The 22,266-nt window shown below is 58.7% G+C and overlaps 3 protein-coding genes and 2 non-coding genes across 15 annotated transcripts in view; 4 read left to right on the top strand and 1 right to left on the bottom strand.

The window, feature by feature from the left end:
• Positions 1 to 6,880, top strand: part of DCTN1 (dynactin subunit 1) — a 52,048-nt gene extending 45,168 nt beyond the window's left edge. For 5 of the 9 annotated variants that reach the window (XM_056489318.1, XM_056489320.1, XM_056489316.1 and 2 more), the window contains 10 exons: positions 151 to 312; positions 1,903 to 2,034; positions 2,136 to 2,264; positions 2,657 to 2,799; positions 3,058 to 3,224; positions 4,121 to 4,254; positions 4,834 to 5,017; positions 5,500 to 5,576; positions 5,832 to 5,921; positions 6,544 to 6,880. In XM_056489318.1, the coding sequence (XP_056345293.1) occupies positions 151 to 312; positions 1,903 to 2,034; positions 2,136 to 2,264; positions 2,657 to 2,799; positions 3,058 to 3,224; positions 4,121 to 4,254; positions 4,834 to 5,017; positions 5,500 to 5,576; positions 5,832 to 5,921; positions 6,544 to 6,681 (1,356 nt within the window). In that variant the 3' untranslated portion in view covers positions 6,682 to 6,880. Of the gene's footprint in view, positions 1 to 150; positions 313 to 1,902; positions 2,035 to 2,135; positions 2,265 to 2,656; positions 2,800 to 3,057; positions 3,225 to 4,108; positions 4,255 to 4,833; positions 5,018 to 5,499; positions 5,577 to 5,831; positions 5,922 to 6,543 lie in introns of all 9 variants that reach the window. The other 4 variants (XM_056489315.1, XM_056489319.1, XM_056489313.1 and 1 more) reach the window with 1 other exon arrangement.
• A 371-nt stretch (positions 6,881 to 7,251) lies between these two features.
• NOP56 (NOP56 ribonucleoprotein) lies at positions 7,252 to 11,915 on the top strand. The gene is made up of 12 exons (XM_056489321.1): positions 7,252 to 7,438; positions 7,649 to 7,738; positions 7,928 to 8,042; positions 8,120 to 8,281; positions 8,445 to 8,643; positions 8,900 to 9,087; positions 9,167 to 9,318; positions 9,501 to 9,601; positions 9,773 to 9,921; positions 10,299 to 10,420; positions 11,004 to 11,141; positions 11,223 to 11,915. The coding sequence occupies exons 1-12, from the start codon at positions 7,436 to 7,438 to the stop codon at positions 11,457 to 11,459; spliced, it is 1,656 nt and encodes a 551-aa protein (XP_056345296.1). The 5' UTR covers positions 7,252 to 7,435; the 3' UTR covers positions 11,460 to 11,915.
• LOC130252926 (small nucleolar RNA SNORD56) lies at positions 10,153 to 10,225 on the top strand. The gene has a single exon (XR_008840475.1). It is a non-coding gene; the product is annotated as a small nucleolar RNA SNORD56 (small nucleolar RNA).
• LOC130252925 (small nucleolar RNA SNORD57) lies at positions 10,866 to 10,934 on the top strand. Its single transcript, XR_008840474.1, has one exon. It is a non-coding gene; the product is annotated as a small nucleolar RNA SNORD57 (small nucleolar RNA).
• A 1-nt stretch (position 11,916) lies between the features above and the next one.
• IDH3B (isocitrate dehydrogenase (NAD(+)) 3 non-catalytic subunit beta) lies at positions 11,917 to 22,074 on the bottom strand. Of its 3 annotated transcripts, none has more exons than XM_056489323.1 (12): positions 21,977 to 22,074; positions 21,492 to 21,572; positions 20,069 to 20,167; positions 19,321 to 19,441; positions 19,136 to 19,196; positions 17,801 to 17,933; positions 16,697 to 16,830; positions 15,646 to 15,748; positions 14,449 to 14,595; positions 14,271 to 14,365; positions 14,135 to 14,195; positions 11,917 to 12,044 (listed from the first exon to the last, which is right to left on the bottom strand). In XM_056489323.1, exons 1-12 carry the CDS (start codon positions 22,010 to 22,012, stop codon positions 11,967 to 11,969), a joined length of 1,149 nt encoding a protein of 382 aa, XP_056345298.1. In that variant the 5' UTR covers positions 22,013 to 22,074; the 3' UTR covers positions 11,917 to 11,966. The 3 variants fall into 3 exon arrangements, 2 of the variants coding, with proteins under 2 accessions (XP_056345298.1, XP_056345297.1); XM_056489322.1 differs by having other exon boundaries at positions 11,917 to 13,404; XR_008840297.1 differs by lacking the exon at positions 11,917 to 12,044 and adding an exon at positions 12,300 to 13,572 and having other exon boundaries at positions 13,642 to 14,195.
• Positions 22,075 to 22,266: the final 192 nt, after the last annotated feature.

Genomic DNA, 22,266 nt, shown 5'->3' on the forward strand with positions numbered 1-22,266 from the left:
TGTGACACCTGAATTCACACCCAGGACCTGTTTCCCTCCAACTTCCCCCAATTATTGGGATTACTTCCGCCAGTCCCTGGGGCACGTGTGGATCCCAGGAGCCCACGTGTCCGTGCCACTCCCACTGATGCCACGCTGCCTGCCCTGCAGGTGTCGGACACGCTGCTGGAGTGCCGGAAGCACCTGACCTGGGTGGTGGCCGTGCTGCAGGAGGTGGCGGCGGCCGGGGCGCAGCTGATCGCGCCGCTGGCCGAGAACGAGGGGCTGCCGGCGCCACGCCTCGAGGAGCTGGCCTTCAAAGTCAGCGAGCAGGTGGGACATCCCTCTCTGTTCCAGCTGGGACATCCCTCACTGCTCCAGCTGGGGCATCCCTCACTGTTCCAGCTGGGACATCCCTCACTGTCCCCACTGGGACATCCCTCACTGCTCCAGCTGGGGCATCCCTCTCTGTCCCCACTGGGACATCCCTCACTGTTCCAGCTGGGACATCCCTCACTGTCCCCACTGGGACATCCCTCACTGTCCCCACTGGGACATCCCTCACTGTTCCAGCTGGGACATCCCTCTCTGTCCCCACTGGGACATCCCTCACTGTCCCCGCTGGGACATCCCTCACTGTCCCCACTGGGACATCCCTCACTGTTCCAGCTGGGACATCATTCACTATTCCCAGCTGGGACATCCTTCACCGTTCCCACTACAACATCCTTCACCGTTCCCACTACAACATCCTTCACCATTCCCACTGCAACATCCTTCACCATTCCCACTGCAACATCCTTCACCATTCCCACTGCAACATCCTTCCCACCATTCCCAGCTGGGTCATCCTTATCGTTCACCATTCCAGCTGGGACATCCTTCACCATTCCCACTGGGACATCCTTCACCATTCCAGCTGGGACATCCTTCACCATTCCCACTGGGACATCCTTCACCATTCCAGCTGGGACATCCTTCCCAGCATTCCCACTGGAACATCCTTCACCATTCCCAGCTGGGACATCCTTCACCATTCCAGCTGGGACATCCTTCACCATTGCCAGCTGGGACATCTTCCCACCATTCCCAGCTGGAATGGGTTGATGGAAGTGAAGGTTTCGTGTTGGATGTGGCTTTTAAGAATGATTCTTAAACATCAGAGGGACAACCTTAAACATCAGAGGGACATTTTAAACATCAAAGGAACATCTTAAACATCAGGGAGACATCCTTAAATATCAGAGGGACATCCTTAAATATCAGAGGGACATCCTTAACCATCAGCAGGAAACACCAGTGGTGGGATGTGGGTTGGGGGCTGTGAGCCCAGCCCAGGGCCACCAACCAGGTCCTTCCTTGTAACAGCGGTAAGATTTACATTACTTAATTAATAATTTATCTCAATCTCTTCTACTTTCACTCAAAACCAAAATTAATAAATACACAATAAGAAGAAATTTTCTTGTACACTTCTAACTTCCTACTAAAAACAAAAAAATAAAACATCCAACTACTGCAAAATCTCTTAAAATTAAACAATCTGATAAAAAATTAACACCTATATTATTTATCCTTTTAACCCAATAACTAAATTCCCATAACCCTCAATATAACACTAACTAACCAACAAATGCAACTTAAAACCCATAAAAAAAAGAAAAAAAGCCCCACCACCCAAAATCTTCCATCTTATTCCATACCTACTACTATACTATAAAAACCTCAAATGTAAAACCCTTTACCATATAAAACCCCACACTTCTAACTACACACCCATAATTTTAACATCATCACTCAAATTTAAAAACCTTCTCCGAGACATCAAATTAAAAATCAATACTCCAAAAAATCAATACCTGACAACACAAAAAACTCAAAAACCTCCAAATTTCTAAAATCCAGCCTTGCCATCCTTCCCAGATTTACGGCTCCCAGGGCATCAGTCCCTACGAGTGCCTGCGCCAGTCCTGCAGCATCCTGATGGCCACCATGAACAAGATGGCCACAGCCATGCAGGAGGGCGAGTACGACGCCGACCGCCCGCAGACCAAGGTGGGTTTGGCTCTCTTCTGGCTGTGGGTGGCCAGCACAGGGACTGGGGCAGCTGTGTTGTCTGGGATTCTTCCTAAAATCCTGATTGTCCCCCGGTCCAGCCCACGCCGCCGGCGGAGCTGCGGGCGGCCGCGCTGCGGGCGGAGATCACGGATGCTGAGGGGCTGGGGCTGAAGCTGGAGGACAGGGAGACGGTCATCAAGGAGCTGAAGAAGTCTCTCAAGATCAAGGTGAGGTGGTTCTCACTGATCCCTGCCTTCCTGGCTCCTCCTCAGTGATCCCAGCCTGTCTCATCCATCCCAGTCTGTCCCTCACTGATCCCAGCCTGTCCCTCACGCATCCCTGCTCACCCCTCACCCATCCCCACCTCCCTGGCTGCTGTAGAATTCACCCCCACACTCCTAGTGACTTCCTACCTTGAGATGGTGACCCCAAACCCCATCCAGATCTCCTGGGGATGTTTTTCCCGTGGGCAGGGAGGTGCTGCCATCCAGATCTTGTCCCCACCGTGTTCTGGGGTGCACAGGGTGGGAGCTGGGAGCTGTTCCTGGGTTCCAGTCCTGGGTGCTGTGGGTGATTTGGGGGCACCCCCAGCTCCCTGATTCCCTCCCTGCCACTCCAGGGTGAGGAGCTCAGCGAGGCCAACGTGCGGCTCAGCCTCCTGGAGAAGAAGCTGGACAGCGCCTCCAAGGACGCGGATGACCGCGTGGAAAAGATCCAGACCAAGCTGGACGAGACCCAGACTCTGCTCAAAAAGAAGGAGAAGTGAGTTTGGAATGGGGCTGGGCATGTGGAGCTGGTGGAGCTCATCCAGAGGAAACCATGGAGCTGCTCTGAGAGCTGGGTTCCCTCTGCTCTGGAGAGGCTGGGAGAGCTGGGGGTGCTCATCTGGAGAAGGGAAGGCTCCAGGGAGAGCTCAGAGCCTAAAGGGGCTCCAGGAGAGCTGGAGAGGGACTGGAGACAAGGGATGGAGTGACAAGCAGCATTCCTGGCTTCCCACATCCCTCCGTGTGCTCTCCCCAGGGAGTTTGAGGAGACCATGGACGCTCTCCAGGCTGACATAGACCAGCTGGAGTCGGAGAAGGTGGAGCTGAAGCAGCGCCTCAACAACCAGTCCAAGAGGACGATCGAGGGGCTGCGGGGCGCCCCGCCCTCGGGCGTGGCCTCCATCGTGTCCGGCATCGCCGGAGGTGAGCCACCCTCACCCTGGAGTGGGGCTGGGGTGTCGTCCTGGCACAGGAGGTGCAGGAATTTGGGAATGTGCTCCCACAACAGCTCCTGGCTCTCATGGAGCCACAGCCTCTCCCTCATTCCCAGTCCTGGCTTCCAGGAATGTTGCTGGCACGTTCTCATTCCCAAAGGAGCAGGAGCAGCTTGGGAGTTACATGCCAAACCCCTGGCCCTGGGGGAGCATTGCAGGGTCCTGCTTGGGTCACAGGGATGGGCTCAGTCCCTGGGAGCCTGGAGCTGCTCTAACCCCACAGCTCCTCTCCACCCAATCCGGGCCTTTAATCCTGATTTTTCTTGTCTCTCCTGGCCCCTCTCCCTGTGCTGCAGAGGAACAGCAGCGAGGTAGGGACACACCTTGCATGCAGCCCCCAGTGCATGGGGAGGAGTGAAATCCCAGGACACCCAAACCCTGGGACACGGATCCGGGTCCTGCTGCCAGCCCTGGAGGCTCCAGGGGGTTGGGAGGGGAGGGAAGAGCATGGAACAGTGGTGGTGTGGAATGGTGACCCCCACCTGGAGAGCCTTGGGAAGGGGCACTGGCAGCTGATGGGACTTCACAGGGAGGTGACAGGTGTTGGTGACAGCACACTGTGTCCCTGTGCCATTGTCACAGCTGATGGCAGTGCCAGCACAATGTCCCTGTGCCATTGTCACACTGCTGATGGCAGTGCCAGCACAATGTCCCTGTGCCATTGTCACAGCTGATGGCAGTGCCAGCACACTGTCCCTGTGCCATTGTCACACAGCTGATGGCAGTGCCAGCACAGTGTCCCTGTGCCATTGTCACAGTGCTGATGGCAGTGCCAGCACACTGTCCCTGTGCCATTGTCACAGCTGATGGCAGTGTCCTGTGCAGGTGTTGGTGCCGGGCAGGTGCCAGGAGGTGGCTCTGGACCCGTCCAGGTGAAGGATTCTCCTCTCCTGCTGCAGCAGATCGACGCCCTGCAGCTCTCCCTGAAACACCTCAAGAACGAGAACAACCTGCTCAAGGTCAGGGGGAATGGGATGGGATCCTGTGAGATGGGATCCATCTAGGATGTGCTCCCTGTGGGATGTGCTCCCTGTGGGATGGGATCCCCGTGGGATATGGGATGAGCTGGAGAACAGGCTCTCATCTGGAGGCCCCCAGGGGCTGAGAGCAGGGTCAGCACTGGGAGCTGGCAGTGCTGGGGGAACTGGGGGAACTGGGGGTGCTGGTGATGTCCCTGCCAGCCCCGTCACCTCAGTGCAAACACCACTGGCACAACCTGATTGATTGATTGATTGATTGATTGATTGATTGATTAATTGATTGATTAATGAACACCCCATGGGGCACAGCAGCAGATAATCCTATTAACCAGCTATTACAATGGATATTAATTCATGCAGAGGATGGAGCAGCTCATTAACAGCTCCCAAATCCAACGTGTCACTTCCCAGGGTTTCCTTTAGCAGCCTTTTATGCCCCGGTTTTCCTCTTTAATCCCATTTTCCATCCACCCTCTCCTCCTGGCATTTCCCCCCCATTTCCCATGCCCCTAACTCTGCTTCCCCACGTCCCTAACTCCTGTTTCCCGTGGCCCCCAGGGTGCCCAGATGAAGCTGGAGCTGGCCAGCCTGGCCCCGCTGCAGGTGCCGCGGGTGGCGCGGGAGCGCGCGGGCGAGGCGCTGCCCACGCAGAGCCTGTACCGCAAAACCACCCAGCTGCTGGAGACCCTCTACCAGCTCAGTGCCAACGCCAAGGTGCTGGACATGAGGCAGAGCAAGTCCAGTAGGTCCTACAGACACGCTCCTTTGGGACTGGGGGGGGTTGTGGCACCTCTGTGTTGTCCCTCTGCCCACAGAGGGACTGGCAGCAATGCGAGGTGGGATCCGGGGTGAGGGCTCTGCTCTGGGGGCAGGTTTGGGGTGTTTGGGCTGAGGGAACAGCCCTGTGTCCCCAAGGTGCCCATCTCTGTCCCCCTCAGGGCCATTGGTGTGTTGGGGACATGGCTCAGTGTCCAGGGGTTGAGCTGCTCTGGGGTGGCTCAGCCTCTCCCTGCTGGGGAGCCCCTTAAACCTCTGAAACCCCCCTGGTACTAATCCAAGGAGGTCAAACCTTCCCCAGACCCAACCTGAGGTACCAAACTGAGGAGGTAAAAACTCCCCAAAACCCCCTGGTACCAACCTGAGGAGACCCATCCCCTGGTGCTGTGAGGGGGTCCCAGCTGCCCTGCTGTGTCCGTGTGTCCATCCCTCCCTTCCCTTCCGCAGCGAGGAGCTCCTCGGCACGGCTGCTGGAGCAGACAGCCCGGCTCTGTGCCCTCAAGAACTCCATCGACGCCCTCAAGGTGAGGAGGGGTCTTCCCTGGGGTGGGGGACATGGTGACATCCCCAGCCCAGCCCTGCAGAGCCCCAGGCTGGGGCTGGTGGCATCTGGTGGCAGTGAGGGGACAAGGTGCTGTCCATGCCCAAAACAGTCGGGTTTGACCCCTCTGCCTTGTGCCCAGGGTGGGAAAGGGCTGTGTGGGGTGGGTGAGGGGCTCTGGGGTGTGACAGTGGTCCCCATGGGGTGGATTTTGGGGTGACCTTGCTGTGCCCCTCAGGACGACACGCTGAGGGAGATGGTTCAGCAGCAGCCGGGTGCCGGCGTCTCCACCACCTTTGGCACCTTTCCGTCCTCTTCCTTCCTGAAGGTGAGACCTCAATCCTGAGGGACCCCAATCCTGAGGGACTCCAGTCCCAAGGAACCCATCCCAAAACAGTCCCCCAATCTCGAGGGACTCCCATTCCTGAGGCAACCCCGATCCCGAGGGACCCCAAATCCTGAGGGAGCCCAAATCCCAAGAAATCCCCAAACCTGAAGGACTGCAAGCCTAAGGGACCCCAGTCCCAAAGTAATCCCCCAGTCTTGAGGGACCCCCATTCCTGAGGGAACCCCAATTCCAACATGCACCAATCACAAAAAAAAACCATTCCTGAGGGTCCCCCAATTCTGAGGGACCCCAGTCCCAAGGAACCCCCTATCTTGAGGGACCCCCTGTATCTGAGGGACCCCAATCACAAAAAACTCCCATTCCTGAGGACTTCCAATCAATCCCAAGGGACTCCTGTTCCTGATCCCCAATTTCAAGGGACTCCCCGTTCTGACCAGCTCCAACCCCGAGGGATCCCCCATTCCCGAGGGATCGGGTGGGCGAGGACCCCCTGCTCCACCCCATCACCCCATAACCCACAACAGCCACCACATCCCATCTGGGTGACCCCTTGGGGACCCCAGGAGAGCAGGGGCACACTGAGCCGGCGCTGTCCCCGCAGGCCAAGCAGGAGCAGGCGCAGGGCGCGGCGCTGTGCGGGCGGGTGACGATCCCGTGCGCCCCGGGGCACGGCCAGGCGCACCGCGTGCTGCTCACCCCCGACCTGCTGCAGCACCTCCGGCAGCACTTCGTCGCCTGAGCCGCCCCCGAGGGACCCGCACCCCGCTGTCCCCTCCTCGGGACTCTCCGCTGCCCTCCCACCCCGGCCCCACTCGTGGGTGGGAGCCGGAGCCGCTTCCCCCCGGGGGATCCGGGCCCCCCGCGCTGCTCTCGGACACTACAGACCCCCCCCAGCCCAAACCGTGCTCCTGGCATCCAATAAAAGTTCATGGATGTGCTTCCTGCTCCTGGAACTGCGCACCGGGGTGGGGACACTGCGGGGACACGGGAGGGGACTGGGGGACACCGGGGGGGAGAAAAGGGGATGGAAGGGCACAGGGGGGGTCACGGAAGGGGACCGGGGGAGGTCACGGGAAGGGACTGAGAGAACCCCGGGTGTCACCACGGCATGGAACCACGGGGCTATTTGGGGGTCCCGGGATGGCAGCGGGGGGACATCGGGGGTGGCGGCTCCCGCCACGTGCGGCCGCGCGCGCACCGACCGGCGCGGGAAGGGGCGGGGCCGGGGGCGCGCGCGCGAGGCTCCCATTGGCCGGCGCGCAGGAAAAGGCGGGAGGGAACGCCCCCTCCCGGCTGTGATTGACAGGTGCCGCAGAGGGGGCGGGGTCAGCAGCACCTCTGCCCGATTGGCTGCGGGGCGGGGCCATGGAGGCAGCGCGCTGTGATTGGCGGAGCGCCCTGCGCACTGGGCGCTGATTGGCGGATGAGGGAAGAGATGAGATTCCGGCGGGGACGCGGCGTCAGTTCCGGGCGGCGGCGGCGGCGGGAGGACGATGGTGAGTGAGGGTCGGGCCGGGGCCGCATCCGGCGCCATCGGGCGTGGGGAAAGGCCCAGGAGCCGCATCCGACCGCATCGGGACGGGCCGGGACTGGCGGGAGGCCGGGAAAGCCGTATGGAGCCGGGCCGGGCGCTCCGGTGGGCGGCGGGACGGGCGGGAGCGCGGCCCTGGTGCCGCCCCCGTTGAGCGGAGCCCCCGGTGCCGCAGGTGCTGCTGCACGTGCTGTTCGAACATGCGGCCGGGTACGCGCTGTTCGCCGTGCGAGAGGTGGAGGAGATCGGGCTGCTGCTGCCGCAGGTACGGCACCGACACCGGCAGCGGGGGGAGCGGGAGGAACGGGGTGGGGAAGGACGGGAGCGGGGATCGGGGGAAGGGGGGAGGAGGGCACACACGGGGCTGGGAGCGGAGAGCGGTGCCGGGAGGGTGGCGCCCCAGGGGTCGTTCCCCGTGCCCGGTGTGACCGCAGCCCCCCGGTTCCCCGCGCAGGTGGAGGAGAGCGTCCTGACGCTGGGCAAGTTCCACAATGTGGTGAAGCTCGTGGCGTTCTCGCCGTTCCGCTCGGCGCAGAGCGCGCTGGAGAACATGAACGCCGTGTCCGAGGGTGAGTGCGGGGCCGGGGCACCGGGACCCCCGCCCCCGGTGACCCCGGGGCCGCGCTGACCCCTCCGTGTCCCGCAGGAGTCCTGCACGAGGACCTGCGGCTGCTGCTGGACACGGCGCTGCCCCCCAAGAGGAAGAAGGTGGTGCTGGGGGTGGGCGATGCCAAGATGGGCGCGGCCGTGCTGGAGGAGCTGGGGGTGCAGTGCCAGACCGGGGGCGTCGTGGCTGAGCTGCTGCGTGGTGAGTGGGGACACAGGGGACACCGCGGTGGGGTCCTGGGTTAGTTCAGTGCGGGGGGCTGGGTGCCCTTGCTGTGAGGTGTCCCTGGGGCTGCACGTGGTGGTGGCTCAGTGTCCGTGTGGTGGCACCGGTGTCCCCACACGATGACCTCGTGTCCCCGCAGGGATCCGGCTGCACTTCTCGGCGCTGGTCCGAGGCCTCACGGCGCAGTCGGCGGCCAAGGCCCAGCTGGGGCTCGGCCACAGCTACTCCCGGGCCAAGGTGAAGTTCAACGTGCACCGGGTGGACAACATGATCATCCAGTCCATCAGCCTGCTGGACCAGCTGGACAAGGACATCAACACCTTCTCCATGCGTGTCCGGTCAGTGGGGACACATCTGGGGGGGGTTAAAGGGTTTTGGGGTCCCCCCTCCCCATGCTTACCACAGGCAGCTGCCGCTGCTCCGGCTGCCTGTACAGACCGGGGAGGGACAGCAGCTCCCCCAGGGCCACTGGCCGGGCCACAGGGCCATGGCCTGGACCAGGGGGGACATTTGGGAACATCGGGGTGGCCTGGGGACACACAGAGCTGTGCTGGGGCCCGGCTGGCCCCAGTGACTGTGCCCCTGTCCCTGCAGGGAGTGGTATGGGTATCACTTCCCCGAGCTGATCAAGATCGTCCCTGAGAACTCCATGTACTGCCGGGTGGCCAAATTCATCGGGAACCGCCGCGAGCTGAGCGAGGAGAGCCTGGAGGGGCTGGAGGAGATCGTCATGGACAGCGCCAAGGCCCAGGCCATCCTGGAGGCCTCCCGCTCCTCCATGGGTGAGAGGGGCTCTGAGGGGCTCAGGGGGGGCCTGGCCACGTGTGGTCAGTGCTGCCACTCATCCCGTGCCTCCCCCAGGGATGGACATCTCCCCCCTGGACCTCATCAACATCGAGAGCTTTTCCCGCCGCGTCATCTCTCTGTCCGACTACCGCAAGGGGCTGCAGGAGTACCTGCGCTCCAAGATGAGCCAGGTGGCCCCCAGCCTGTCAGCCCTCATCGGGGAGGTGGTGAGTGTCCCCAGGAACCCCCGTGTCACCTCCCTGGCTGCGGAGATGATGTCAGAGTGAATCTGTCAATCCACTGAGTCGTGCTGCTGACACTTCCACTGCTGATCCCCGGCCTGCAGGGCACTCTGTGTGCCCGTGGGGGGCTCAGGGCCCCCTGTAACCCCCTCTGTGCTCTCCCCCAGGTGGGTGCCCGCCTCATCTCGCACGCTGGCAGCCTGACCAACCTGGCCAAGTACCCGGCGTCGACGGTGCAGATCCTGGGCGCCGAGAAGGCGCTGTTCAGGTACCCGGGGCGGTCGCGGTGATGGCGGCGCGGGGCCGCGGCTGTGACTCAATGGGGGTGAGCAGCCGGCCCGGTCTGAGCGACCCCCGGAACACAGCGGGCTGGGGAGGGGCTGGCCGTGGGTGGGGGCTGCGTTCAGGGGTCCTGACCCCCTCCCCTGGCCCCTGGCAGGGCGCTGAAGACGCGGGGGAACACCCCCAAGTACGGCCTCATCTTCCACTCCACCTTCATCGGGCGCGCGGCCGCCAAGAACAAGGGGCGCATCTCGCGCTACCTGGCCAACAAGTGCACCATCGCCTCCCGCATCGACTGCTTCTCAGGTGGGTCTGGGGCACGGGCAGGGCCAGCCTGGGCACTGGCACTGCTTCTCAGGTGGGTCTGGGGCACGGGCAGGGCCAGCCTGGGCACTGGCACTGCTTCTCAGGTGGGTCTGGGGCACGGGCAGGGCCAGCCTGGGCACTGGCACTGCTTCTCAGGTGGGTCTGGGGCACGGGCAGGGCCAGCCTGGGCACTGGCACAGGGAGGGCATTTCAGGGGCATTCGGGGCCGCTCTGCCATGATGGGAACATTTTTCGTCAACAGCATCTCACCCCGTGTGAATGGTGACTCCTCTGGGCTGAGCAGAGCACAGGGGGGACTCTGGGGAGGTTTGGGGGTGCAGGGTGAGTGCTGAGCCCCCCGTGTGCCCTCCCTGCAGAGGTGCCCACCAGTGTCTTTGGGGACAAGCTGCGGGAGCAGGTGGAGGAGCGCTTGGCCTTCTACGAGACCGGGGAGCCGCCCCGCAAGAACCTGGAGGTCATGAAGGAGGCCGTGGTGGAGGTGAGGAGGAGGAGGAGGTGGGGATGCTGAGGGATGAAGAAGAGTGGTGAGGGTGACAAATGGAGAAAGTGGGAGAGGTGGAGGAGGTGAGGTCTTGGGGGAGATGAAGATGGTGGTGTAGGTGAGGACGATGGAGGTTAGGTGCTGAGATGAAAATGATGGAAGTGTTGGGGTGACGAAGATAATGGAGGTGAGGTCTTGGGGGAGATGAAGGTGAGGAACCAGAGGATGAAGATTCTGAATGGGAGGATGGAGGATGGTGGTGAAGGTGATGAAGATGATGGTGAGGTGTTGGGAGGGGTGAAGGTGAGGTCCTTATGGTGATGATGGAGATGAAGGTGAGATCCTGTGGTGATGAAGCTGATGCTGAGGTGCTGGGAGGATGAAGGTGAGATCCTGTGGTGATGATGCTGAGGTGCTGGGGGGTGAAGCTGAGGGCCTGTGTCGGAGGTGATGTCACTGTGCCATCCTGACCCTCTGTGGAGGCCAAAGACTGATTTAATGAGTCTGATCCGACCATTCTGGCCCTGGGGACAAACCCTGGGCCCATCCCCTCGCTCATGTCCCCCGTGTGTGTCCCCAGGCCAGCGAGGTGGTGGCTGAGGTGAAGAGGAGGCAGGAGAAGAAGGAGAAGAAGAGGAAGAAGAGGGAGAAGCGGCGGCTGGAGGCGCTGGCAGCAGCTGCAGAGGAGCAGACAGAAAACTCAGTGATGGAGACAGAGGTGAGGGGGGATGGGGGGAGACACTTCTGGGGGGCCCCTCTGCCCTGTGAGGGGTCAGAGCTGATCTGGGGCTCCTCACAGGAGAACGATGTGGGGGCCAAGAAGAAGAAGAAAAAGAAGAAGCAGCAGCCAGAGGAGTCAGAAGCAGAGGCAGAGCCTGAGGAGAATGGGGTGGAGGAAGAGGAGGAGGAGGAGCCACTGCCCAAGAAGAAAAGGAAAGTCACGGTGGAGCCCGAGCAGCAGGAGGAGGAGGAGGAAAAGAAGAAGAAAAAGAAGAAGAAGAAGAAGGCAGTGGCTGAGGACTCGGAGGAGGATTAGGCAGCAGAGATCAGTCAGCACATGGACTGACAGACTGACGGACAGACAGGAACTGGGAGTGGCCACTTGCCCGTCCCCATCCGTGTCCTGTGGCACAGTGGCCACCTGGACTGGGGCACAGCCCCTCGTGGCCTGGGTGAGTCCCTGTGGCCACCAGCAGCCCCTGGACTGTGCCTTACACAGAGGAACTTCCAACCCCCTGTCCCCTTCCCTGGGGACCTTGGGCTGCATGGGGCCGTCCCCTCCCTTCCCTGGGGACTCTGGGCTGTCCCCAGGCCGTGTCCCCTCCCTGTGCAGAGCAGGGGACAGGCCCTGCTCGCGGTGCCCGAACCCCAATAAAGGGCTGAGGTTGTTGCTGATCCCTCCTGTGCTGCTCCGTGGCAGGGCGTGGCCAGGCTGTCCCCAGGGGGGTCACCCTGTCACCAGCAGCCTGCCCGGGCCCAGGGACACCACACAGTCACGCCTGAGGCCACTTTATTGGAGTCACCAGGGGCAGGAGTGAGGCCACTACACCTCCAGGGCTTCAATGACGGCCTGGGTGAAATCCATGGAGGTGGAGTAGCCCCCCATGTCCGCCGTGCGCACCTGCAAGGAGATGGGAGGTTAGGGACAGGACAAGGGGGGCACCTGCAAAGTGGGGTCCCCCTGGCCCCCAGCTGGGCTGTGCCACTCTGGGGTTTGGCTCCCTGGAGCCTTCTGCACCCCCAAAATTGTCCCTGTGCTTTGGGGCTGGTGACCCCTCTGCCCCACACCAGCACCCCAGTTTGGTTTGTGCTGTTACAGCACTGCCCCCCAGTTCAGCAGCTGCAGAACCCCAAAAGCTGCCCCAGCCCCCAAGGCTGTGAGGGAAGCGCTGGACCCTTTATTAGCAAAGCAGAATACAGAGCATGAGACATTGCACAGCCCCACAGGGCACTGGGATTATGGGATCAGCCCTGGAACCCCCCAATTCCCACGGACTGGGGGCTCAGGGTGCAGCTCCCCCACCCTGCCCCAGGTTTGGAGTGTTCCAAGGTCACCTCATGCCTGGAATTGTCCCTGCATGGGGACCCTGCCAGCAGCTGCCAAGGGGATGGAGGGTGGGGATGTCACCCTGTTTATTGCTAAAAGCTGGATGGGATGGATCCCACGGGAAGGGGGGTACAGGGATCCCACAGTCACACTGGTCCCACAGGAATGAGGTTACAGATCCCACAGCCACACTGGTCCCATAGGAATGGGATTCCCACATTCATGAGGATCCCATGGGAATGGAGGTCCCACAGTTGTGGTCCCATGAGAATCTCACAAACCATGCTGGTCCCAGTCACAGGGATCCCAAAAGAATGGGGGGGGGGTCCCCAGAATTCAAGGTCCTGTTCTCACAGGGAACCCACAATCCCATTGGTCCAACAGTCACAATCCCGTAAGAATGGGGGTCCCACAATCACGGGATCCCATGAGAATGGGGGTCCCACAATCACGGAATCCCATGAGAATGGGGGTCCCACAATCATGGGATCCCATGGGATTGGGATCCCACAGTTCAAGGTCCTGTTCTCACAGGGATCCCAAATCCCATTGATCCCACAGGAATGATAACCCAAGGGATCCCATGGGACTGGGGTTCCCAGAACCACCCTGGGTGGTCCCAATGTCCCTAAGAGCTGCCTGTGAGTTTGGGGCACTGCCCCACTCCCCCCACACCACCTCAGTGAACCCCAAAATCCACACTGGTCCCTCCATGGAGTGATCCCTGCTGGGGGATGGGGTAGGGAAAGGATTCCTGGGGGTTCTGGGGCTCCCTCCTGCCTGGGGAGGGATTTGGGGAGGGGATTTGGGGAGGGGCTGAGGCACTGGGGAGCTGCTGGGGGCCCTAAGCCCCATAGTGGGGGTGCAGGTTGTCAATGACGGACTTGACGAAGTCAGAGGTGGTGGAGTAACCGCCCAGATCCCGAGTCCGGACCTGCAAATCCAAACAGGGAGGGGAGAGACGGGGAAAAGGGGCCGTGAATGAGGGAACAGCTGGGATGGGACAGCAGGGACAGAGAGAGAACGGCCACCCCGAGAGCCCTGCCAGGACCTGGGGCTGGGGAACATCCCTGAGAGCCCTGCCAGGACTTGGGGAACATCCCTGAGAGCCCTGCCAGGACCTGGGGCTGGGAATGGGGCTGGGGAACATCCCTGAGAGCCCTGCCAGGACCTGGGGAACATCCCTGAGAGCCCTGCCAGGACCTGGGATTGGGAATGGGGCTGGGGAACATCCCTGAGAGCCCTGCCAGGACCTGGGATTGGGAATGGGGCTGGGGAACATCCCTGAGAGCCCTGCCAGGATCCAAACGGGGACAGGGATGTGGAGAATCCCCCAGCCCTGCCAGAAGTCCCTCCCTCGCCAGGACATGGTGACCACAGGGGCTGGACAGAGCTGTGGGCCTGGGACTGGAGAGAGTAGAGGAGCCAGAACTCCAGATGAAAGAGTAGAGGACCCAAAATCCCAGCTGGAAAGAGGAGAGGAGCCAAAATTCCAGCTGGAAAGATGAGCCAGAACTCCAGCTGGAAAGAGGACCCAGAACTCCAGCTGGAGAGAAGAGAACCCAAAACTCCAGCTGGAAAGAGGTGCCAGAATTCCAGCTGGAGAGAGGAGAGGAAGCAGAGAACTCGGCACCAGCCCTCCCTCCTCATCACCCCACACTCACTTTTCCACCTTTGATCACCTTCTTCACAGCATCTGAGATCATGTTGGAGTGATATTCCAGGCTGGAAAAGAGGGGGAAGCAGGGGGTCAGCCCCCCAAAAACCCCGCCCAAACCCCCCTGAGAGCCCAGCACGTACTTGAGGTGCCGCAGCATGTTGGAGGCCGAGAGCAGCATGGCCGTGGGGTTGGCGATGTTCCTGCCCACGGCCTGGGCGAAGGGGTGCCGGGCTCCCTGTGGGGCACAGGGCAGGTGACAGGGACGTGTCACCTGCCCCGTCTGGGACTGTCCCCCCTGGGGCTGGGACGGCTCCTCACCAGCTCGAACACGGCGTACTCGGCGCTGTAGCTCTCGCCGGGCACGACGCCGGCGCCGCCCACCAAACCCGCCGCCAGGTTGTCCACGATGTTCCCGTACAGGTTGGGCATCACCAGCACGTCAAACTGGTAGGGGTTCTGCACCAGCTGGTGGGATTGGGGTTGGGAATGGGGTTGGGAATGGGGTTGGTGAGACTGGAACAGCTGGGGAAGCTCAGCCCCACCCTGGGAGCTCCAAATTCACAATTCACGGCAGGACGCCACGGTTGGCACAAGGGCCTGGAGCATCGGGGGGTTCAGGGGTTTAAAGGGGAGTTTTAGGGGTTGGGAGTTTTTAGGGACTGAAGAGGAGTTTTTAGGGTTATAAAGAGAAATTTTTAGGGAGTAAAAGGGAGTTTTAGGGCTATAAAAGGGAATTTTTAGGGATTGAAGGGGAATTTTTTAGGGATTGGAAGGGGAGTTTTTAGGGCTATAAAGGGAAATTTTTAGGGATTGAAAGGGAGTTTTTAGGGAGTGAAAGGGAGTTTCTAGGGATAAAATGGCAGTTTTTAGGGCTATAAAAGGGAGTTTTTAGGGTTATAAAGGGAAATTTTTAGGGATTGAAAGGGAGTTTTAATGGTTATAAAGGGGAGTTTTTAGGGATTGAAGGAGAATTTCTAAGGACTGAACGGGACTTTTTAGGGATATAAAAGCGAGTTTTTAGGGAGTGAAAGGGAGTTTTAAGGGATATAAAAGGAAGTTTCTAGGGATTAAAGGGAGTTTTTAGGGATTGAAGGAGAGTTTCTAAGGATTGAACGGGAGTTCTTAGGCATATAAAAGGGAGTTTCTAGGGATGTGAAGGGGAGTTTTTAGGGACTGAAAGAAGTTTTTAGGATTATAAAGGGAAATTTTTAAGGACTCGAGTTTTTAAGGATTGAAGAAGTTTTTATGGCTATAAAGGGGAGTTTTTAGGGACTGAAGGGGACATTTTAGGGATTGAAAGGGAGTTTTTAGGGATATAAAAGGGAGTTTCTAGGAATTAAATGGGAGTTTTTAGGGAGGTGAAGGGGAGTTTTTAGGGATGTGAAGGGGAGGTTTTAGGGCTATAAAGGGGAGTTTTCAGGGCTATAAAGGGGAGGTTTTAGGGCTGTGAACATGCCCAGCCCGCAGGGGTGTGTCCCAGGGGTGTGGCCAGGGCGTGGCCGGGGCGTGGCTCACCTGCATGCAGCAGTTGTCGATGATCATGGTGTCGAATTTGATTTTGGGGTAGAGCTCAGCCACCTCCTTGCAGCACTGCAGGAACAGCCCATCCCCCAGCTTCCTGCCACAGGGAACACCAGGAAGGGCTGGGGAAACCCCAAAGGCTGCAGGGACCCACAGGAACTGGGATCTCACCCCCCTTTCCCCCCTCTCCCCCTGATGGGGATTTGTCCCAGGTGAAACAAAGGTGCTGATTCCAGAGTTTGGGATTCTGCAGGAATGACCTCACAATGACCCCACAATCATGGGGAGAGGTTCTGGAGATGCTGCACTGGGAACAGAATATCTGGACACTGATTGATCAATAAATGTGATCAGCTCCAGAGTCAGAGTCAGCTCAGTCCTGGCTGGGAGCAGAACAAGGGAAAAGTCCCAATCCCAGAGAAATCCTGGGAGCAGAGCAGAAAATCAGGGAATCATGGAATGGTTTGGGTGGAGAGGCACCTGAAGTTTATTGATTCCATGTTCAGGGACCCCTCCCACTGCCCCAGGTGGATCCAGCCTGGCCTTGGGCACTGCCAGGGATCCAGGGGCAGCCACAGCAAATCCGGGAATTCCAGCCCAGAATTCCTTCCCAAGATCCCAGCCCCATCTCCCCTTTCCCAGTGGGAGTCATTCCCTGTGTCCTGTCCCTCCAGGCCTTGTCCCAAATTCCAGCTCTCCTGGAGGCCTGCAGGGACTCTGAGGATTCCCTGGAATTTTCCCTTCTCCAGAGGAACATTCCCAACTCTCCCATCATCCCTGACCTCATCCCCCATTCCCAAACTTCCCAAACTCTAATCTTTGGGATGGGAATGATCCTTCTCCAGGACAACCCAGCCATGAATGGATGGATGGATCCATCCCAGCCCCTCCCCACCCTCCCAGCCAGGAATCCCTTCCCAAATCTCTGATTTTTTTCCCAGTTTGAAGCCATTCCCCCCTCTCCTACCACCCCAAATCCCTGCCAGCTGAGCTGGAGCCGTGTGGGTGGCTCTGGAGGGTGCCCAGAGGGGACAGTGGCACTCACATGATGTTGGCCTTGTGCACAGCTGTGACCTTGGCCCGGCCCTTCTTGGTGGCGTAGTCGAAGGCGAACTTGGCGATGCGCTGGGACTTGGCCCTGGTGATGATCTTCAGGCACTCAATCACCCCCTTGACACTCTGGGGACAGGGACAGGGGTCACAGCCAGCCCAGGCTGTCCCTGCCCCCTGGCCTGCTCCCCTTCCCTCTCCTATCACCAGAATTGTATTTATTATGTGTTATATGTATTGTTGTATCTATTTTCCTTACACCTATTTATCATCGTTATTTTTATTCAGTATTTATTTATTCTTATCATCACCATTTTGGTTCAATTATTAAAATGTTCTTATCATCACCATTTTATTTCAATGATTAAACTGTTTTTATCATCATCACCATTTTGTTTCAATTATTAAATTGTTCTTACCATCACCATTTTATTTCAATGATTAAACTGTTCTTATCATCATCACCATTTGGTTCAATTATTAAATATTTCTTATCATCACAACTGTGGTTTAATTATTACAATGTTCTTATCATCACCACCATTTTGTTCCAATTATTAAATTGTCCTTATCATCACCATTTTGGCTTAATTATTAAAAAGTTCTTATCATTCACCACCATTTTATTCCAATTATTAAATTGTTCTAATCTCAATCCAGTCCCTCTCCTGGAGCCCCTTCAGGGACTCTGAGGATTCCCTGGAATTTTCCCTTCTCCAGGGGAACATTCCCAACTCTCCCAGAGCAAAACAGCTCCAGAATCCTGGAATGGATTTGGTCTGGTAAAGACCTTAAATCCCATGCCATTCCCACCCCATCCATGGGCCTGGGACACCTCATCTGTCCCAGGTGGATCCAGCCTGGCCTTGGACACTGCCAGGGATCCAGGGAATCTGGGAATTCCATTCCAGACAGGAATTCCTTCCCAAGACCCCACCCCAATCTCCCCTTTCCCAGTGGAAGCCATTCCCTGTGTCCTGCCCCTCCAGCCCCTCTCTGGAGCCCCTGCAAGGAGCTCTGAGGATTCCCAGGATTTTCCCTTCTCCATGTGACCATTCCCAGCATTCCCAGCATTCCCAGCATTCCCAGATTCCAGCACCTCGTGCTCCAGGGAGCTGTACTCGCCCTCTGTCTGCTCCCTGATGATCACCAGGTCCAGGTTGTTGTGCCGGGTCTGGTACCCAGGCAGACTCTTGACGTGCACCACGTTGGCAAAGAGGTCCAGCTTCCTCCTGGGAGGGACAGAGGGACACAGGGACAGAGGGACAGGGTCACCTGGGGCTGCTCTGGGGTCCCCTCTGAGTGCTGGGGACACACCCCTGTGCAGGACCCCGGGGTGAGCAGGGACAGCTCCTGGCTGTGGATCGTCCCTCAGGGGTTTTGTTTCCCAGGCTGAACAAAATCCCTCAGCAGTTTGGCTTCCCAATAACTCATTAATTAATAATTAATGGAGTTTTAACCCCCAGGGACTGTTCCCTCCAAGTTCTAGGACCCCACAGTGAGCAGGGACACCTCCTGGCTGTACATCATTTGGCTTCCCAGTAACTCATTAATTATTAATTAAAGGAGTTTTCCCAGTGACAAGTTCTTGGGGTTACCCCACCACCTCCAGAATTTCCAGGGAAACAGGATCAGCCAACAGAGGCAGCTCCTGGCTATGGAGTTTTGCTTCCCAACAACTCATTCATTAATAATTAATGGATTTTTTTCCCCCAGTGACAAGTTCTGGAGGCCACATCACCAATTCTAGAATTTCTAGGGAAGCAGCATCAGCTCCTGACCATGGATCCCTCAGGGGTCTGGCTTCCTAATAACTCATTAATTAATAATTAATAGGTTTTTATCCCCCAGAGATGTTCCCTCCAAGTCCCAGTGGACACAGCTGGGGCCACCCCACTGTGCAGGACCCCAGAGTGAGCAGGGACAGCTCCTGGCCATGGATCATCCCTCAGGAGTTTGGCTTCCCAATAACCCATTAATTAATAATTAATGGGTTTTTTCCCCTCAGTGACAAGTTCTGGAGGCCACCTCACCAATTTCAGAATTTCCAGGGAAGCAGCATCAGCTCCTGACTATGGATCATCCCTCAGGAGTTTTGTTCCCTAATAACCCATTAATTAATGGGTTTTTTTCCCCAGTGACAAGCTCTGAGGGCCACCTCACCACCTCCCAAATTTCCAGGGAAGCAGGATCAGCTCCTAACCATGGATCATCCCTCAGGAGTTTTGCTTCCTAATAACTCATTAATTATTAACTAACAGGGTTTTCCCAGTGACAAGTTCTTGGGGTTACCTCATCACCTCCAGAATTTCCAGGGAAGCAGGATCATCCCTCAGGAGTTTTGTCTCCCAGCCCACACAAAACCCCTCAGCATTTTCCACTCCCCCTTAACTCATTAATGATTAATTAATTAATCTTCCAGGCCCTCCCTCACCTGAGCCTCATGTCATAGGACGCCAGGTCTCCCTTGTACTCCATGGGCGTGTGGATCTTCCCTGCAGGACACGAGAGGGATGAGGACATGGAATTGTGGCAGCATCCCACAGAACCTGCCCTGGCACAGCCTGAGGGGCCAAGGACAGGGACAGGGAGGTGACAAGGACAGGGACAGGTGCTCACCAATGAGGGCCACCTTGCTCTCCTTCATGGAATCCACGACCCGGTCGAGCTTCTCCTCGGACGCCGTGTTCTGCACCTCGCTCAGGTGGTGCTCGTCAAAGACCACGGGGACACTGCCAGCCTGGCACGGGGACAGGGCCACCCACTGTCACCTGGGAGCCTCAGGGACACAGCAGGGAGCCTCAGGGACATGCCAGGGGCACAGGAGCCCTGAGGCAGCCAGGGAGTGCTCAGAGAGAGGAGGGAACTGGGGGCACCTCAGTGCCAATGGAACAGTGAAACCCTCTGAGGTCCCTCAGCACTGCCAAGGCCACCTGGGATGTCCCCAAGTGTCACATGCACAGGGCTGGTCAATCCCTGCAGGGATGGGGACTCCCCTGCTGCCTTGGAGAGCTGTTTTTGGGAGGAATTTCCCCAATATCCAACCCAAACCCTGCCAGGAATGGGGACTCACCTTCTGTCCATGGGCAGCACCAGTGGGGACAGAGGGGACAGGGACACACAGGGACACTTAGGGACACTTGGGGACAATGCAGGGACATTCACAGACACTCAGGGAGATGCAGGGACAGACGTGTGACACACAGAGACACTCAGGGACACATGTGTGACACACAGGGACACTTGGGGACAGTTGGAGACATGCAGGGACACACAAGGACACACATGTGACACGCAGGGACACGTGTGTGACAGACAGGGACCCTTGGGGACACTGAGGGCCAGCTGCGCCCCCTGGTGGCCGTACCTTGAAGACCTCCTTGACGGCGTGCATGAGCTCGGGGCCCACGCCGTCCCCCGGCAGCATCGTCACCTGGAACGTGCCCTCAGCCTTGGCACTGTGGGACTGTGACACAGGGGGGTCACCCCAAAACAGCCCCAAACCCACAGGGACACGGGGCTCCTGCAGCTGTGGGGTCAGGGAGTGCCTGGGATGGGAAAACCCAGGACACTGGTGGCCTTGTCCCCAAGTGCCACATGCACAGGGCTGGGAAATCCCTCCAGGTGGGAAATTCCCAATATCCAACCCAAAGCTCTCCTGGCACAGCTTGGGGCCAGGTCCATTTGTCTGTCCCTGTTCCCTCTGTCTGTCCCTGTTCCCTCTGTCCCTGTCCCCAGCTGTCCCCTCCTGTCAGGGAGTTGTGCAGAGCCACCATGTCCCCCCAGCCCCCCTTTTCTCCCTCAGCTGCTCCAGCCCTTTTCCCAGATCCATTTTTTTTCTCCAGCCCCTCCAAGTTTTGTGCTGAGGGCCCCAAACCCAGCCCAGGGCTGAGCTGTCAATCCCTGTCCCTGTCCCGAGGCCACCTCGGGGTGACACCACACCTGACACCACTGAGGGACCTTTTCCTCCCTCAGCACTTCCAGAAATAACCTCAGACTCTGCCCAGAGCAATTCCTGAGAGCCCCCAGCACAGCCTGGCATTCCTCAGCTCCCTCACTCCTGCTCCCCACCCTCAGGATCTCATGGAATTTTGGACAGACATTTTTAGGAGGAAATTTCCCCAATTTCCAACCCAAATCTCTTCAGTTTTATCATTTTTATCTTTTCCTTATCCTTTCCCCAATATCCCAGCACAGCCCAGTGTTCCCCAATTCCCTCATTCCTGTTCCCCACCCTCAGGACCTCATGGAATTTTGCCAAACCTCATTTTGGTGGCCCAGACCACAAAAGAGCCTCGCTGATCATTCCTGGGATGTTCCACCCATCCCTTCCTCAGCCCAGAATTCCCAGCAAGAATCTCCCAAATCCACAGGGAATTCCTCCCCCAGCAAGGCCAGGAGCCAGGGAAGCTGAGAGTCACAGACTGGGAGCTTTAATAAGCAGGAATCAAATATCCAGAGCACAAATGGAGCTGCTGGGCAGTGATTAAATATCAGCAGGCAAAGCTGAGGGAAGGGCAGTGGCTCAAGGTCACTCAGGGCTGAGCTCTTCCCTCAACACTTCCCATGGAATCAGGGAATTTCCTGGCTGGGAAAAGCCTCAGAGAGCCCCCAGCACTGACCTGTCCCCAAGTGCCACATCCCCAGGGATGTTAAACCCCCCCCAGGAAAGAAAATTGCCAATATCCCACCCTGGCACAGCTTGAGGCTGTTTCCCCTTGTTCCCAGGGAGTTTTGATGCTCCTTGTCCCCCCAAATTCCCCGTGTGTCCCTCCCTCAGCCCCGCTCACCTTGGCCTGGGCTTGCTGCAGGAGGGGAGCGGCGGTGCCCAGCCCCCGCCACAGCCCGAGGCTCTGGGCTCGCAGGAGGCCCTGGGGGTGCGGGGGGAGGGATGGCAGAGGTCAGACAGGCCCCTCAGGGGGTTCCCCCCCACCCCCAAAATGACCCTCCCCAACCCAGCCTGAACAAACCGACAAACTGACACTCCCCAGATTGAACCCCCCGGCCCTGATCTCACACTCTGCCCCAGTCTGACCGCCCCAAACCCCGTATGACCCCCCCAGACCCCGTCTGACCTTTCCCACCCCTCAGCGCCCCCTCAGCCCTCACAGGTGTCAGGCACACTGAAGGAGGAGCTCAGGCTCCCTTTGATCGCCCCCCGGCTCCCCTAACCCGACCCCCCGCCCCGCAGCGATCTCCCCTTTCATTCCGTCCCCTCAGCCGCCATCCCCGAGCCCTTTCTCCGCTCAGCGCCCCTTGTCTCGGCCTCCCTCACCGCCGCCGCCGTCCTTCCCGCACTGAGCGCCGCCATCTCTGCGGGCCCACAATGCACCGCGGCAGGGGCGCGTGACGTCAGGGGGCGGAGCCTCGCTGGCTCTGCAGCGCCCCCTGCTGGACGGGCGAGGCAGCGCGGGGTCGGGACCCCCCAATTTCCCCTAGGGACCCCCCGATGTCCCCCAGTGTCCCCCTCGGGACCTCTCAGTGTCCCCCTAGGGAACCCTCATTGTCCTCCAGAGATCCACCAATGTCCCCTAGGGACCCCTCAATGTTCCCCAATGTCCCACC

Source organism: Oenanthe melanoleuca, chromosome 4 (assembly GCF_029582105.1).
Source record: "Oenanthe melanoleuca isolate GR-GAL-2019-014 chromosome 4, OMel1.0, whole genome shotgun sequence".
In the NCBI taxonomy this organism is placed as follows: Eukaryota; Metazoa; Chordata; class Aves; order Passeriformes; family Muscicapidae; genus Oenanthe; species Oenanthe melanoleuca.